At 38.6% G+C, this 18,126-nt stretch overlaps 2 protein-coding genes across 9 annotated transcripts in view; one reads left to right on the top strand and one right to left on the bottom strand.

The window, feature by feature from the left end:
* senp7 (SUMO specific peptidase 7) overlaps nucleotides 1-9,132 on the bottom strand; it is a 40,565-nt gene extending 31,433 nt beyond the window's left edge. For 2 of the 6 annotated variants that reach the window (XM_031896991.1, XM_031896992.1), the window contains exons 1-2: nucleotides 8,830-9,098; nucleotides 8,413-8,486 (exon numbers count right to left, since the gene is read on the bottom strand). In XM_031896991.1, the coding sequence (XP_031752851.1) occupies nucleotides 8,413-8,472 (60 nt within the window). In that variant the 5' untranslated portion in view covers nucleotides 8,473-8,486; nucleotides 8,830-9,098. Of the gene's footprint in view, nucleotides 1-3,241; nucleotides 3,355-3,712; nucleotides 3,821-8,412; nucleotides 8,487-8,622; nucleotides 8,799-8,829 lie in introns of those variants that run through there. The other 4 variants (XM_031896988.1, XM_031896989.1, XM_031896990.1 and 1 more) reach the window with 4 other exon arrangements.
* A 19-nt stretch (nucleotides 9,133-9,151) lies between these two features.
* Nucleotides 9,152-17,359, top strand: LOC100216245 (putative protein FAM172B). 3 transcript variants are annotated; one of them, XM_018091617.2, is made up of 2 exons: nucleotides 9,152-9,234; nucleotides 15,938-17,359. In XM_018091617.2, the coding sequence occupies exon 2, from the start codon at nucleotides 15,940-15,942 to the stop codon at nucleotides 17,005-17,007; it is 1,068 nt and encodes a 355-aa protein (XP_017947106.1). In that variant the 5' UTR covers nucleotides 9,152-9,234; nucleotides 15,938-15,939; the 3' UTR covers nucleotides 17,008-17,359. The 3 variants fall into 3 exon arrangements, with proteins under 3 accessions (XP_017947106.1, XP_017947108.1, XP_017947110.1); XM_018091619.2 differs by lacking the exon at nucleotides 9,152-9,234 and adding an exon at nucleotides 9,245-9,456; XM_018091621.2 differs by lacking the exon at nucleotides 9,152-9,234 and adding an exon at nucleotides 13,143-13,412.
* Nucleotides 17,360-18,126: the final 767 nt, after the last annotated feature.

Here is an 18,126-nt window from a genome sequence, read left to right as displayed (position 1 = left end):
TATAAAAGTCACCATGCGGCAAAGTGTTTGACTACACATGCATATAGATAAGAGAAAAATCATTTTTAAATGTGTCCTGAGGATCATCACCCTGTGCTGTCACCGTTTTCCTAGTTTGAAAGATAATTTCTCTAAATACAGAAATTCAATTCCTTGTTCCAACATTGAAGGAAATGTGCACCATCAGGATAAAGGTCCTATTGATGGGAAGTTGATGGAAGTTGCTCCCTTGATGACCACCCCAGCTTTCCAGTTTCAGACCAAAAAAAGTGAAACGTAACTTCAGATGCCTATTTGCCTCTGTTGAGACTGCAACTCTGGTGGAAGACTGGTCCTTGACAGAGAAGGATCCACTGAAGGCTTTCCGTTACCATGCCAATTACATCCATTAAACAGAAAATTCAAAGCTTGTAAGTGGCCAGAAAACATCTAAAATTTTTAATCATCTAAGCAGTTTTAAGGTCTACTAGTCTGACACAATAGAGACAATATTTCCTGAGGTTGGTACACCCTCAGATAAAAGACATATCCTAGGAGGATCTGGGCAAGCTTTTTCATTTAGTTTATGGGGAAGATTTGGATTGAAATCTGTTCTCCTTAGGAACTTTTTCCTAAACACAGATGAAAATAAGAATGGATGACAATAAAGGGCCAATTCTTAATCTGAAGGAGAAGCTTGCTTTTACATCTAGTCAAGTGTGTTAATATCTTGTCCATTACAGGTATTGAACCTATTATCCAGAATGCTCTTTTGGACCAACGGTATTCTGTTATTTCGATCTTCATACCATAAATCTACTAAAAATTCAATAAAACATGAATTAAACCCAATAGCCTCAAATAAGGATTAATTATATCTTAGTTGGGATCAAATACAAGGTATTGTTTTATTATTACGGATAAAAAGTAACTTGGTTTTAAAAATCGACATTATTTCATTAAAATGGAGTCTACGTGAGACGAGCTTTCCATAATTCCGAGCCTTCTGGATAACAAATCCTATACCTGTACTAGCTCCTTAAACAGTGATAATAAACTAAAGCTGTCCATACAGGGGCTAATCAAATCTAACTCAGCCCCTCCAGACTGAGTCGACAGTTTTTGACCCACAGAGGAGCACAGAAGAGCTTGCCCAATGGAGATCTTCTCAGAAAACAGTTGTATTGGCTGAAATTTGGCCACTGGCCCAAGGATCAATTAGCTTGATTTGGCCCAGTAGGTGAGAGGTCAAATGAGACAGAGATCTAGCGTGAAGGTTTTGTAGATGCGGGAGGCAAAAAAGTCTATTCCCATAAGGAAAGACCATATATGACTGCATCGCTGTAAGCAAGGATAAATCTAAGCACATTAAGGGAATAAGGGATTTAAAAGCTGGCAAGAAACCGGCTTGCTTCTTTTGTCTAAGAAGACTCTCACCTCCTTTCAGAAGACTGACTTTTAACATAAACTTGGGTGCGAATACATATGGCAGACCTGAATAAATTCTACAAAGAGTCCTATACAGACTGTTGCTATATTTTGGAAGCCAGATAGGGGTAAAATAAGCAGCTTTAATCAGCCACGGTCTGTAAAACTACAGGTGTAAGGTGCTGTCAACTGCAGGAGCAAGGGGGTACTGTCTTGTTACTTCTACAAGTTACCCAAAACAGGACTGGAAGAAGAACCAGATTACTTGGGGTGTTGTCCTAAGTGTCAGACATTATGACAAGAACGTTATCAGTTGAATAAGGAAGTTATTCCTTAGGGGGTGGCAGGCAGAAAATGCTCAGAAAACAAATGTTACCAAGTAACTGAAATAAGCAGCAAGGCAGTATACTGGAGTTGTTTACCAAATAAGCTCTACTGAAGGGAGACAAATGAACACAAGATTTTCTGTGAAAAAGCCCTAAAGATAGAGAGGAAGATCAACCAAACAAATCAGCACAGAAAAGAGTGCTGCAACCTACAGCTGAAAAGAATCTGTTACTCTTGGTCAAAAAAGTTGCCAAAGGAAGTAGTGACAACTTTCCAGCTGCCAAAGGAGAACGAAAAAACTAGGGAAACATGTTTTGCAGGTGCCTGCACAGCACATATGGCACAAAAGAAAGGATTGGGTACAGTGGGTTAGTGAAAATGGGCTTAAAACATCAAAGTGTAAAGGCTGTAGAGGTAACTACAGAGGAGAGGAACCCTGCAGTTGTAGGGAGTGGTAAGGATTGTAAAGGGCCCAGCAAAGCCCTAAAAATGAGCAACTTCAATATTGATAAAATAAGTCAACATACCAATGCTTTGGGGCCCTAAATTAAATTTGCTGTAGGGCCCAGTAACATCTAGTTACACCACTGATGCTCAGGATGGATATAGGCAGGAACCAAAGGCAATTGTCCTGTAGTGATGGGGGGGGGGGGGCAACTACAGCTTAAAGGAACAGTAACACAAATATTTAAGTTTTAATATATGCCTTCTAAATACTATTATTAAGATATGTATCTTGGAAAAATTGCAGCATCATAAGTGGTTTTTGAATAATTTATATTACAACTGATTTACTGGGCAAACCTTCAAAAGGCGATACGGCGATTCCTTGGCTTCCGTGCTAATCCGGAAGTTATCTTGCCGCATTCTTTAGAGTCTTCGGGGGTCGTTTTTTGGAGTGATTTATGGTTTTGTTGGGGATTGTGTAGGGAGAGGGATGGGGGATGGAGCGTTTCTACTTGACAGCTAAGACTGCCTGCCTGTAACAACGGATCGCTATGTAAGCCTGCACGGGGAAAGGGAGGGGGAGGAGGGGTGAGCTGCCCGGAAGCTTGCTACGAGAGTTGGAGGAGATCTGCTGCCTGAGTTCAATAAATTAATGGAAAGGTTAATTTTCAAGAAAACCACTTATACTTTTGTAATTTTTCCATGATATATTTTCTAATAAAAGTATTTTAAAAAGATATTTTGAATATTAAAAAATTGTGTTACAGTTCCTTTAAACCTGCTGGCTTTGCATCACATATAAACTAAGAAGCTTTTTTGTCTTTAGTATCCCCTCTACAGCTAAAGCACTTTTGCTTACAGTTTCTGTGCCTCCTAATCAAGAAAAGAGAAATGTGACTTTAAATCTTTATAATATCAATTTGTTTGTTAATTTTTATTTTCAAAGCAACTCAAGCCCGAAAGTTTCAAATGAATTAAATTATCTCCTTAAAGGAGAAGGAAAGGAAATCTCTGGGGGTACCAAATGTTAGACACCCCCACAGTGATTAAGATCGCTTACCTGAAACCCTGGGCTAGTGGCTCCTATTAGCATAAAATCGAAACAGCCTATAGTACATGCAGGTGAGCGATCCTCTTCCATCCATCCTTCTCTTTTCACTGTAATCCTGGGGCCTACGCATGCACAATAGAGTCAAAAAGACAACTTTTTTTTAAAATGTGGCTTTTCGCTTTACTGCACATGAACAGCCAGAGCAAAGACTGAAGACGGAAGAGGATTGTTTGCCTGCATGTACCTGCATGTCCCCTGGCCAGTGTGTTTTTTTTTGCTAACAAGAGCACCAGACCGGGGCCCTGTAGTGCATCAGGTAAGTGAATACAATCACTGTGGGGTGCTTAACATTTTGGCACCCCCCAGTGATTGAACCTTTCCTACTCCTTTAAAAGCTTATAAGATGCTCATAATGATAACATTACACAAAGGACTGTTATTAGCTCTTTTGACTAACAAAAAGTAAAACAGTCCAGTTACCTTTCGGGTAGTTACATTTTTGAAGCTAGGCTCAGTTAATCTTGATAAAGGAGAACTCAAATGAATTTCTTCTGACCAATCATCTGCTTTTTTCTTTGGTATACGAAACTTTAAAAACAAAATAAGAAAATTACACTAATGATTGCAATTAAACATGCAGGTTTATACTAAATTCCATAGCTTTTGCTTTTGTATACATATATAATCAGCCACTTCTGTTAATTTTGTAGAGTTTTAACATATGGGTCAATAAACAGCTCAATAAAGAGATCTTGTACTGAACACACACAAACATATATAAATATATATTCTGGCACTAAACAAGTATATGACGCTAGTTTCACTTTAGTACTTCCTGTCACTTCCTGATCCTGCAGAACCTCTGACAAGCTAAATAATTACTGCTGAAAGGCTGGAAGGGGTTTGCTTTTGCAAAGGTAGATAGGTTGCTTTGAACAAACTGCCCTGTTTTAAAGCAAGGATGGGAGTTAGTTCAGTAAAAATTGCCCAGCTTTCAAATACATGGTTTATAATTGCAAAAAAATGGGAAAACATAATTTTTTTAAAAATATAATAATATTCAAAATGTAATTTCAACACAAGTAATATTTAATGTGCTAATTTTTAGCAAAAGTGTTTGTAGGTGGATACTGTCCTTCAAATGGCAGAAATTACAACAATGTGTGTCCTGCATGCAGATTTTAAAAAGCAGATAAGCTAACTGTGATGACAGATTGAAAGAGTTAGCCGTTTGAGTTCGGTTGAAGGGGCTGAACTTGATGAACTTTGGTCTTTTTTTTAACTCAACTTAACTATGTAATGTAACTATGTACTGTATAACTATGTTTGACCTAACAGCTGCAGAGCCAGATTGGATAATTGTCACATAATACATTACCTTATATGGCCAGCACAAGACGCTGTATATGCACATTTATATATACTTTTTGATGTACAGAAATCCCGGTGTTGCTGATCTTTTTTGGACTGTGTATTATTGCTTTACCATGCACCAGAGTACAAACTTGAAGCGGAATGCCACCATTGTGGTAATATATTTATTTATTTATATTTATTTTCTACAATCTGCTGTGCAGTGTTATTATCTATTTAAAATTTTAGAATAGCAAAAGGCAATGCCTTTCAGTTGTCTTAAGTTAGTGGCACTTTGTAACCCTGTCATGTTGGAGCAGTAAAGGGTTAAGTTTTCAATTTAGAAGTCTGTTTAGAATCCACATTTGAGGGAAACCCTTCACAGTAGGGGGTAATTCACAAATACCCCCTAAAAGACACTGAAGACAGACTGTCTGGCTAGGGGACTGTGAGGTGTGAAGAGCCAGACAGGGCCAAATGAATCAACAATAACTAAATTATCATACTTGTGCTACAGTGGGGTGGTCTATCTCAGGAAAGATTCTTAGCTAATATTTCTTTAGGCTCATAAAATAAATATCTTTTACTAAAGATAAAAATCATACACCCAGCCATAGAGCTCCCCACAGAGTCCAAACACTACCATGTTACGATGATCCATCTCGGGATTATCCAATATTCTGATAAAACTAGAATAATATGTGTTAGGCCTGGTGTGTTTGGTGTCTAAGAAAAGAGAACTCCATTTCCCACATAAAGCTCATGGTTCGATAATTCTGGTGAATACCCATAAGTATTTAAGGCTAGCTGGAAAATAAAAATATCACCAGAACAGCCAGTTACCAAATGTCGCTATTTCTCCATCCCCCTGGAACAGGAATTACATAGGACTTTTGTATCCCTTTTTATTTTATAACTGTTTGCAACTTGTATGTCATTTTGTAACATTAACTGTATTTATATAATATATGCACTGTCCACTTTGGATTCTTAAATATAAAATGTAATAAGTTTGTCTTTGTAATCTAAATTAACTTTTATGCCTTAAGCGGAGTGTGTATGTTAAATGTGTTTTAACCCCTCGCTAGTTAGAAGGAAAGTGTGTCTGCTTAACCCTTTGTTTGCTTGCGGGAAAGTTGTGTGTTGTCTGTAGACTAACTTGCATTGTCTGCTGGAGTGTCTGCTAGAGTGCTTAGCTAGAAAGTCAAGGGTGATTTGCCTCGCTTGTAAAGCGTGAAGTGTGCAATAGAACTTCTAGACTTGGGTGCTTGCGGCCTTTAAAACGTGGTGGCGGCAGTTGTTAAGTTTGGTGGGTTCGGGCTGCTTGGGGTTTGATTGCACAAGTTAGTGAGAAACTGTGTAGTTGATGTGTTAACCATTACAGCCGCCCGCCTGGTCACGTACGTCTGTGGTGGCATTTCGTGACAAACCCATACTTGAAAAACATTTTGGAAAAAGTCAAAATACTGCTAGGAATCAGTCATTTATGGAATGATGTTGCTTGTGGCATTCACAAAAAATGCATAATGATCAACAACCCAAGCATGTGCCCTGGAAGCTGCCCCAGGATTCAGCAAACACTGCACATGCCTGGGCCACCGAGGCGACAACCGAAAGTGATGCAGCCCAAGATGGATGCATGACATTGCTGCCAAATTCTCACCATGGTACAGTCACAGTAAATGTTTTACAAGTTATTAATAATACAGCAAGGCAGGGGTCCTAGAGACTAATGTATCTTGGTGGAATTTATAAAAGGGACATGATGGGTTTTTTCTCCCTATCAGTCTTCTTCTAATGGGGAAGGCTCCCCATCACAAACCATAAAAGGCTCATTTAGGAACACAAGTGCGGTGTTCAACATTTTTTTTACCTGGAATGCCACTTTTTTCCCCTCACAAATCCAGTGTAATTGCAGCCTAATGCAATTGCACCTAATGCATCAAAACATGCACAGCTGTCCTTGTGTTTTTATGCAAACCAAATGCATTGCACTAAAAATTGTCAGGAAGGCGTAATTACCACCAGCTTGTAGTCTATGGATGCTTTAGGGTTCCCCTGCGTCAATAGGCACACTTGCATGCTAATCAGAACAAAAGACACGGACACTACAGGAAACTACAAAGAGGATGTTCGGACACAAGTTCCTTTAATGAATAGTGTCAATGCGAGCAAAAACTGCGTTCATTTTTGTGCAACTGCAGTAGTAAGTGAGCCCAAGTCTATTAAATCCCAAAACCAAAAACGACTCTGAAAAGGGAAGCTTTGGTTCTAAAAAAGGCACAGTGAATCTGTGAACTTGTATTTTGGTTACAGCTGTGAATCCCAGTAGGAGACCAGTCATAGTAAGGGACTTAAATCTAAATCCTGTGTTTATTTAGAGCCCAGGGTGACAAGGGTTTTTGTTTGCCATTAGCTTTTTCCTTTTTTTCCCAATTGAACTGAAAGTATCTGGAAAGCTGAACTTTCAGAATTAAGTTGACATTTTAGTTTTTTGTTTGAAAGAACTGCTTGTTCATCTGACCCTGCTCACAAAGGATAGAATTTGCAGGATATAGGTTCTGGCTCTTTTGTATTGTATACAATCTATATATACAAATTATTCATTTCTACTGTGTATGGTTGTGATTAATTTATGTGATAACTTAAAGGAACAGTAACACCAAAAAATGAAAGAGCTTTAAAGTAATGAAAATATAATGCACTGTTGCCCTGCACTGGTAAAACTGGTGTGTTTGCTACAGTAACACTACTATAATTTATATAAATAAGCTGCTGTGTAGCCACGGGGGCAGCCATTCAAGCTGGAAAAAAGGAGAAAAGGCACAGGTTACATAGCAGATAACAGATAAGTTCTGTAGAATACAATAGTGTTTTATCTGTTATCTGCTATGTGCCTGTGCCTTTTCTCCTTTGAATGGCTGCCTCCATGGCTACATAGCAGCTTATTTATATAAATTATAGTAGACTTTCTGAAGTAAACACACAACTTTTACCAGTGCAGGGCAGCAGCACATTATATTTTAGTTACTTTTATATACTTTCATTTTTTGGTGTTACTGTTCCTTTAACATACGCTTTTTAAAATAATTAAATCCAAACTTACTCAGAGTACATCCTTGTTTAAGTCTGCAACTTACATAAATTTTCTATTTTTTTCTAAGGTATAAGCAGTTTTAAACTGATAATATAATATTTTATCAAGGTCTGAGTTCCCTTTAAGGGCAAGGGCACACGGATAAGCTCAGGCTCACAATCCGCCTCCTATGCTTAAAAAAAATCTTCTAGTTGCGCCTGCACCCGGAAGAAATGAATACACCTGGTTGCAGGCACATGCAGTCGATATCCGCCAAGAAACGCCACGTTTTGTGTTTGTTGGTGGATACTGGCTGGTGTGCCTGCACCCGGACATACTCAATAGTTCCAGGTGCAGACACAACAAGATGATTTTTTTTTTTTTTACATGTAGGGGCAGATTATCATCCTGTGCTATCCACTGGCTGACAATCAGCTCCATGTGACCTTCATAGAACGTCCTATTTATACAGTGCACCTCCCCCTTATTGTAGTACTACTTATATTATGAGTGGAGTCTGAGAGGTCAAGACCAATATATAATACAAGTGCAGTATCGGTTATCATTTAATTCTGATATCAGAATTACTCTAGTTGCCTCAAGGAAAAACTTTAAAAATAATAAGTAGTATGAAAAGATTTGCTCCCTTTTCATGTCTTCATTCCAAAAACTGCATACATCTACATAAAAGAAAAGAGGAAAAGAACAGAGCCATAGAAGATTAAATTAAATATGTTACAGCTTTACATACCACAGAGCCTCTACCACTTGACTGTATTGAAGATGGAGATTCTTGATTGTGTTTTTCCATAATAAAGTTGACCACTGAAAATTAAAGGATGTGTAATTAATTGAAAATAACTCAATTCACAGCATGAATTAAATAATATACAAAAAAACAATGATTAATCAGACACGTGAAACGAATAGGCAAAAGGATTTATCCAAGTAGTGTACATACCAATATTAGGGGAGACCAGATTTTCTCAAACATTTCTAGATCTTTGTCTTACTCTGCCTTTCTTTTCTCCACAAATACTAAATTCATCATCATAAAACCTTAATGCCTAATCTCTTTAGGTGAACACTGAAATTCAGAACTGAATGTAAAGACACTGTTTGTGTTTATGTGTACTTACAAACAGCAGAGATATCGTGTTGGTCTCACCTTTATATGGTGCGTCGCTGAGGCGTTAAAGCGTCAGCCGTTCATACCGAAGTCGTTCTGGAAGAGCATCGCAGCACATAAAAGACTACAGGCTGGCACCATCTGATAAACAAGCATAAGCACATATATTACATCCACGGAACCAACAATATCGGTAAAGAAAGAGACAAAGCTATAGTCTTAAATAACACATCTTCTCTATGTTAGCTCACAGCCTCTACGCAATGATATAACATTTTGTTCGTTTGTGGGGGTTTTTTTTCGGTTTTTTTTTTGTTTCTTTTTTTGTCGCGGATGTGACGTAATACTTTTGGGTTTGACGAGACGCTAAAACATCACGTGGTAAATGTCCTCAGCTGGAGGCGTCACGTGACAACAAGTAGAGTGGAGGCGGAAGTGGCGTGGGTTAGTAGTAGTGTTGTGTTCTTACCTTACTGTGTGTGTAACTTTTCGATTAAGGCACATAGATGGAGTAGTGCAAAAATGGAGTTTGGTGTTCGGTATTCAGCTTCAGCGGCTGCTGTGGATTATGTTTATTGAAGATGTGCTATGGGGATGTTTGTTGTAGTCCTATTTAGAAACTCGGAGCAGATTCTTTGCAAAAGTGAAATTATATCCCATTCACTAGTAAGTTTATACAAAAATTAGGATTTTTTTTTGCATTTTGACGCTAATGAAGATAAGCTTTTAAGTTGCAGAAGGATATTGCTCTGCCTCTTCCCTTTGTAAAGTGACTGTAAACCCTGCAGCTCAGTACGTATCTTATTATATGCATATGTATGGGAGCTAGAGCAACATAAATGGGAGCTGTGGGTAGTCTTTTTTTTTTTTTTTTATAAAAATAACCTTTTTATTTTTTTTCCTTCCTATATTTTTATCATTCTTCCATAATAACTTTGGCATCAAGTATCATTTTTACTGGCCAGGCGAAGATGGCAAACCCAGCTCTCTGATGCAAGCATCATTTTTATAGCACTAACAACAATATGTCAAACTGCCCAACATTTGTACTAGAAAATGAGGGAAAAATTAGATCATGGCCCATTCTTACCTGCTAATGGCCAGCTACATGATTAAGTCCAATGTGGACGAAACGTGCCAGGCGGTTTTAATGTTTTGATGGAAAAGATTTTGAATAATTATAATCCAGTGTGCGAGCCTTCTATAAGAAAAAAAGTAATGGCCAGCTACACCCTGACATTTGCCAGATCTGCTCAAACCTGCCCATTTTTTATGACCGACCTCCTCCTTTTCAGGTCTGCTATACAATGCTGTACTGCAAGAAACTGAACTATTGGAAGATATTTGTGTGCCATTCTTTGTATTCCCAAGTGTCCCTTGTTAGGTGGAACAGCCTCAATACACAAACCCCAGGAAAGGGTGGGCTTATCAAGGAAGTGGATTGGTGTTTGGGTGTATTGTGATCATAAAGGTTCATTTTGTCAATAAGGAGGATTTAATTACAGGGAGTTAAAGCCTCAACTAATAATTTGATTAAGCAGTGCTTTCCCCCATACTGGGAGAAGGTCATTTATTGCCCCATTTGGTTGTCCAGGTCCCAGTAATGCCACACACTATTCTGATTTTTTTTTTATGGGATTGGCCAAGTTTTGTCTAGGTTCTACAACACTGAAGCCCAGAATGACAGTTTTGAACAGAACAGCCTGTATAAAAACTGGACTAGTGTACATACAAATACATACCAAAAATTGAGCTAAAGAGGCTTCTGCTCGTTATAGATACAAGCTAAAATATTTAGATGTTTTTTTTAATGGGATTAAAAACACAATAGGTAAGTCAGGCATTATTTTCTTGAGGGGTGTTTAGTGATGTGCAGCTTCTGTGGGCCACTGCATTGAACAGTAAAAAAAAACTTTCTTAGAAGCTCTGTAAAACAATTATAATTCTCTACAGAAGACACATATGTTCCCTTTACAGAGAACTAAAGACTCCTAGAAAGTAAAAGTACACAAGCAGTAATTTCTCCCCTGAGCACTTCTTGTAATTGTTATTAATTTGTAAAAAGTACTAACATATACTACACTGATGTACAATAAATGGTTTTATACATTGAACAGAATTACATGCAAAGCAACCAATAACCAATACAAGAGGTGAAGAGGGCCCTGTCTTAAAAAGACAATCTATAAGGAGGAGGGGTTGAGACACAAGGTGTGGGAAAGGGCAAGTCCAGAAGTATGCAAGTTAAGAGCAGAGGGTATTGCTTCTAGCAGCACACTGAAGTTAAGCTAAACTAAATGAGGGTAAGTTTCATTACATATAAGTGTTTTTAGAGATATTTTGAAGGCAGAGAAATTGGGACAGTGTCAAACAGAACATGGGATAGATTTCAAGAGAAGGGGTACATCCCTTGCAAAGTTTTGAATGCAAGTGTGTGAGGAGGTATGAGAGAAGAGTAGCATAACTAGCGGTTTGGTGAGTATCTAGAGGTAAGTTTGGAGATGTAGGGTGGGCAGAGTTGTAAACTGCTTTGAATGTGAGGTTCATTCGTTTAAATGTTATTCTGGATGGTAGCAGAAGCCAGAGCAAGGATTGGCAGAGGTATATGAGCCTGGCAGCATTATTCATTATGAACTGGAGAGAGAACAGTCACTGGAAGGGAAGGACAATTAATAGAGAGTTACAGTAGTCCAGCTTTCAAAATATGGTAGAATTTTTGTGTAATTCCAATTTTGATAACATTTCCAAAAAATCCTCTCAAAGCTTCCAGTTTGCAGCATCTTATCTCCCACATATCATTAGGTACCAAGATAAAACACCCTGAATTTAAACACCAGGGGTCCACTGAACAGTTTGATGTCCAATATGTATAGGTTTACCTAAGTATGTGGCATGTAGGGGCCCCAATGTGAACATATCCCCATATGAACTATCATTTCTGTCATTTCAGCTTCTGCAAAATCAACACATTTACATCATTTTATGTGGGATAAAGCTAGTAAAAAGTACACTCACCCCAGAAAGTCATACATTTTTGGAAAGTACACATTCCCTGAAATCTAAAATGGGTACCCATGTCTTTCTACTCCAAAGTACCAAGCTGCAAAACTTTTCTAAATGTAGCAATTTTGATGACATTTTCAAAAATCACCTCAAAACTTCCAATATGCAGCATCTTATATTCTACAGGTCATTAGGTAGCTATATAAAACGCCCTAAATATGAACCCCAGAGGTCTACTGAACTGATGCCCACTGTACATAGGTTTATCAAAGCACATGGCACTTAGAGACCCCAAAATTAACCTGGTGCACACTAATTTCATGGCTTACCTTTACCTAATTCATAAACACATTAGTTTTATGTGGGATAGAAGAAATGTAGGGTGACCCTTGAAAACCATATATATAGAAAGTACACATTCTTTCTACACCAAAGTACCAATCTGCAAAGCTTTCATAAAGTTTGTATGACATTTCAGAAAATAGCTTAAAAATGTTGCAATTTGCTGCATTTATCTCTTGCATAGAAAGGCAAATCACCCCAAATATGAACGCTAGGGGTCTACTGAACAGTTTGATGCCCTATATGCATAGATTTGTGGCGTACAGGGGCACCCAAATAAAAATAGTGCATATGAATTTTCACATATGACACTCCGGCTCGTGCAATTACTGCACCCGGTATGTGTATTATGTGCCATAAGACCCCCTAACAGTATGGAGACCCTAGAAAACCATATAGTTTCCAAAAATACCCATTCTGACAAAACAAAAATGGGTAAATACATCTTTCTACTGCAAATTACCAAACTACAAAGCTATTCTAAACAGAACTGTTATTATAACATTTCTGAAAATAGTTACAAAGCTTGCACTTTGCCCCATTATGTACCCCACATTTCATAACGTACCAACATAAAACACTGTAAATATGAACGCCAGGGGTTTACTGAACAGTTTGATGCCCAATTTGCATAGATTTACCAAAGTATGTGGTGTACAGAAGAAGCCAAATTGAAATACAGCAGACAAAATGTCCACAAGTAACAAAGAACAATATGAAATGCAATAAAATTGCTAACATCCCAAAAAAATCACTAAAATCGGTGTGTTTTTTTCCTAGTGATATCTGCTGTCAGAATCACAGTTTGCATATTTTGGCTTGGGCAAATTAGTTTTACAAAGTCAAGCGAACAACAACTATGCATAACTGAAAATGCAATAAAATGGCTAAAAATGCAATAAAATGACTAAAAATGCAACACAATACACAAAAGGTATTGTGCAGTATGGTTAGCAAATACGCTATCCGCAATGGCAATAAAACATTTTTTTCAGGCAAAAAAAAAAAAAACGATAAAAAAAAAAATTCACAAAATTGCATAAGTGTGCATGTACGCTAGGCAAAATGTGTATTGTTTGTGTGTGTGTGCAAGTAAGTGTAAGTGCTGTGAATGTGTGAAACCCCCCAAACCCCCAAGATGTATGTTTGTGTAAGTATAAATGTGTATTAGTGCAATAAGTGTGTGACTGTGTGTTTGTTTGTGTGTGTGGCACTAACCTGGGAACAAGAAGCTGGAGATCGCAGGGGACGCAGGGACATCTTCTGTGTTGGATCCGGTGAGTTGGCGGCGCAGGAAGGGAGGGGGAGAGCAGGAAAAGCCAGGCATGTAGAATCTACGCGTCTGGCTTTTCCTATGAGGCCCCTAGGCCACTTATTTCCCACCTGTGCTTATTCTCTAGGGCAGTGCTGTCCAACTGGTGGCCCGCGGGCCGCATGCGGCCCTCGACCCCCCTCTTTGTGGCCCCCCACCTGTCTGGCTGCTTTGATGTTTTACCCTTGTGTAAGCTTTAAATGGTATCAGTACTGAGATTAACTGCCCCCCCCCTGAATGGTTCTCACCTCAGATTCAGGCTGTAATCCCCCTGTATTGTTTAAACATGTAATCCCCTGTACTGTTTTTAATCTATGCATTGTTCACCCCTGCAGTGTTCACACCTCAGGCTTGGGCTGTAATCACTCACATTGTTCGTCTGTTCACACCTCAGACATTGTATGTACTGCCTGGCCTATGCTGCCTGTGTGTAGACAGCATAGGGTAGGCAGAGTATGGCACATAGGCAGCATAGGGCAGGGAGGGTATGGCACACGCAGGCAGCATATGGCAGACACAGGCATCATAGGGCAGGCAGAGTATGGCACACACAGGTAGCGTAGGCCAGGCAGAGTGCTGCCTGTGTGTGCCATACTCTTTCTACCCTATGCTGCCTGTGGGAGGTGAACCTGGCAGGGGTTTGTTCTGGGAGTTTGTTAGCAGTTGGAAATAGCCATTAAATGGTCCCTAAGGTGTGTAATTATATGCTGGGGGTTGCTGTGCTATCCACAGGGGAGGAGAAGTCATATGGATTTTAGGGTGTGTCTTAATATGACATAATATAATTATTTCACAAATGAATGATGGTTGATATCCCTGCAGTGAGGACCAAGCATTTGGGTTTTTTCTGCACTAACACCATTGTGATAAAATGGGTGTGGTTTGAAGTGGGTGTGGTTTAAAAGGGGGGAGTGGTCAAAATTGGCTTCCATTAGCGGCCCTCCACCATGTATGCGCGAGAAATTCCGGCCCTCGGCACCGCAGAAGTTGGACAGCACTGCTCTAGGGTGTTCTTTAGCTTGCGCTCGTTCTCTTCACTCGGATTAAGCGGTGAGTGCACAGAACGAGTGCAAGATAAAGAAAACGTAGCTCTGACGTACTTGGCGTCTAATTACTTTTAATGCCAGCACGTAGGAGCTACGTCGTTGGCAGGGAAAGGGTTCATTTAAGGTAGCGTTGGGACAGACAAACAGATATAGCAGACAGGCAGAAAGAGATGCCATTTAAGAGCTCTGGGTTGAGAATTGGAGATGAAAGATAGATTTGATTATTAACAGCATCAAGGTGGATGGAAAATCATGTGGATTTCTTACTATTGAGTGGTATTCTCATGTTTACTGGGAGCTGCTATCTTGCTACCTTTCCATTGTTCTGTTGATTGACTGCTGGGAGGGGGGTGATATCACTCCAACTTGCAGTTTAGCAGTTAAGTTTTACTGAAGGTTATCAGAGCACAGGTCACATGGCTGTGGCACCCTGGGAAATGAAGAATATGGCTAGCCCAATGTGAAATTTCTAAATTAAATATAAAAAAAATCTGTATTTTTGAAAAAATGGATTTCAATGCAGGATTATTCTGGAAAAGCTCTATTAACTGATGAGTTTTAAAAAAAAACATGTTTCCCATTACATTATTCCTTTAAAACTACTTTTTCAGAGCTATGACATCTGGATGTGCTGAATACAGGCTTTTAATTTGGGAGGCTTTTTACATCAACCCCTGGGCAGCTGGCCCTGCAACAATTAAAGCTTTATTTTTATTAAACTGCCGGAGTAGAGTATGTTTCACTTTTGTTTTTTCAAGCATTTAGTTTACGTTTTGAAGGAGTGCCAATGATAAATGATCAATGTAAACTTATTCAGAGTACTTTTCTAAGTAATTTTGCAATTTACATGTATTTTCTATCTTCAACAGTTTGATGATACATGTATGGGATCTGTTATCTGGAAACTCCATTTAATCAAAATATTGAAATTTTTAAAAATGTTCTTTTTCTCTGTAATAATAAAACAGTACCTTATACTTGATGTCAAGTAAGATATAATGAATCTTTATTGAAGTCAAAACAATCCTATTGGGCTTATTTCATGTTTGAATGATTTTTTTTGTAGACTTTTTTTTTTTAGACTTTGTAGACTAAAGTATGAAGATCCAAAAGGGAAACATCCTTTATCTGGATAACAGGTCCCATACTTGTGTTAGACAGTTTGCTACTGCTGGGCAGGCTTCAGGTCAATAGCTCTCAGAGTGTCAGAGACATGTCTATGCATTTTCTATGCAATTCTTGGAATTACTTAACCCCAATTCTCAGATGAGCCAAAAACCTGGCATTAGCATTCTAAATAGAACACAAACAGCTGAAAATAAAAAAAAGAATGTAAACTGCAAAAGTTCTCATAGAAACACTGTATGTAACATTAGGCAAGTTAAATTTACTGAGTAAATAATGTTAAATGTTATTTGTACTAACAATTTATTGTAAAATTTAGGTATGATGGAAGGACTGTTGAGGTTCAAAATGGATGTTGAAATTTCCCAAAACATGGAAGATCTGGAGTACTATTTTAATGAAAATGGTGAACTGAGACACATGCTTACAAAAAAGCCATTTGTCTATAGCTATTACAAAAAAGAACATGAAAGGAACCACAAACGCTATAAAATGCTTGGAAAGTTGATAACCCTTCACGTATATGAACTTCTTGAGAAGGAATGCAATCTTGAGAGGATTCCCATTCCAATCGATGCTAAAGAAGAAGAACCAAAGTCATTTTTTTTCATGAGTAAGGAAGGCTTGGGCGTGCCAACAAGCCTACTTGTCCTTCTTCAAGACAAAGGTGTTATTAGAGCTGGTCAGTGGGGGCAAAAAGTGATATTTCACCATTCTCTAGAAAAGGGAACACAAATTCCATACATTAAAACTGCACTGAGGGAGTATGGGTCTTTGATTGTGTTAAATCCAAATGACAATTTTGTTGAAATGAAAGAAGAGCCTCACTTGATTATTAAAAAGGAAGAAGAGCTATCTATGTCTGTACCCTGTGATGGGAGTGATTTGCTTAGAACGAGCAGAAAGCTGCTTATACCTAAAAGATGTTGTAGTTCCCCAGAAGAGCATACTAGTTATGTTTGGGATCATTTCATTTCAACAAGTGCTGCTAAGAATGTGGCTTTTATTGCACATGGTTATGGGGGACTAGTCTTTCTTGATCTTTTGTGCAAGAAAAGAAAAGAAGTTATGAGCAAGGTCTGCGCAGTAGCATTTATAGACTCAAGGCACCATTCTCAACATCAGGCTAGGACTGATCCTGAAATACAGACTTGGATGCACACAAACTGCCGAAGCTGGGTACTTAGCAACAAGCCATTAGATAGACCTACTGGCTCCCTAATGAAATTTGACTGCCCCAAGGTATCTGCTGGAACAGAAAACCATGAACTTGCACCCTATAAAAGCCTCTCTTCTATCTTCAGATTCCTTACTAGGTCCTCAAAAACCCGAAGACTTTCAAACTTCCCATCTCAAACAATTGTAACTAGAAGAACAAAAAGAAATTAAAGTAATTCCTATACACTGATATACAAATTTGCAAGATTTAGTTCATGCCTGCAAGTGCAGAAAAAAAAATAACTGCAAAATCCATAGAGGTCACATGACATTGCAGAATTGTAAAAGTTGTTTATACATTTTATGCTGTTTAGAAAATTGCAAGGTATCTAAGCATACATATGTATTTGCTGTTGTCATTTCATTGTAATGGTGCAAACAAACTTGTGTGAAACACTGCAGAACAAATTTTTAACCCTATAGCAAGGAAAATAATAAAATTAGACTTAAGCAGCATACAGATTTGCATAATAATTGAGGCTTCATCCCTTATAGCTTCTAAGTAAACAGTAAGAAGTCTTTTCATGTAGCCCAGAGGTATTGATTCTTGTGCATTCTTGGAAGACTGAGCAGGCAAAAAAAGTACCCCCATGTTACGATTTTACATACTTATTAGGCATCACCTTGGTCTTTCGATAGCGACACCTGGGAATGGCAAGTAAAATGCTGGTACAGTCCCTCCTACCCCTGCACTTCCCTGCCCCAACTGTGCTGCTATATTTAAAGGTAAGAGAAGAGCCGGGGAGGGGGGGGAACTATGGTACAACAGACTCCCCAATACAGTTAGTATTGATGTTGGTATATATGGTTTATAGATAGGTCAGTATAAGTTTGTGTGTGCTGTGTTTACTTGGAAGGGTTGAACTTGATGGACTCTTTTTTCAACCCAATGTAACTATATGAGGTAGAGATGAAGTGCAGCTGGCGATTCACTTCTTCTCTTAAAGGAGAAGGAAAGTAAAAATCTATTAAGCACACTATTAAATAGTAGTATTGCTGTGTAAAAACACTATATTCCTGGCTTGCCTAATAAAAGATTTCCAGAGATACACATACTAGAACTTACATACTTGTTTCAGTGAACGGCGCCGCCATCTTGTCCAGCGTGTCTGTATGGGCTGAAAAGCACAAGCCCGCCCCCCCTCCGCTCCCTGCTCCTGCCACAAAGATTCCGCAGCTCCCCGCTCCTGCCACAAACCCTCCCCTTCCTGGGGTCAACTTACTGTTAAGAGGCCTTGGAATCTGAAATGCAGTATGATGATTTCTGTGGTGGCGCTTCGTGATATATAT

This window comes from Xenopus tropicalis, chromosome 2 (genome assembly GCF_000004195.4).
Source record: "Xenopus tropicalis strain Nigerian chromosome 2, UCB_Xtro_10.0, whole genome shotgun sequence".
In the NCBI taxonomy this organism is placed as follows: Eukaryota; Metazoa; Chordata; class Amphibia; order Anura; family Pipidae; genus Xenopus; species Xenopus tropicalis.
Note: the sequence above shows the minus strand (reverse complement) of the source record. Positions and strands in the feature narration are given on the sequence as shown.

Coding starts and splice junctions, on each gene's coding strand:
- LOC100216245 (XM_018091617.2), top strand. CDS start 15,940: ATGATGGAAGGACTGTTGAGGTTCAAAATGGATGTTGAAATTTCCCAA.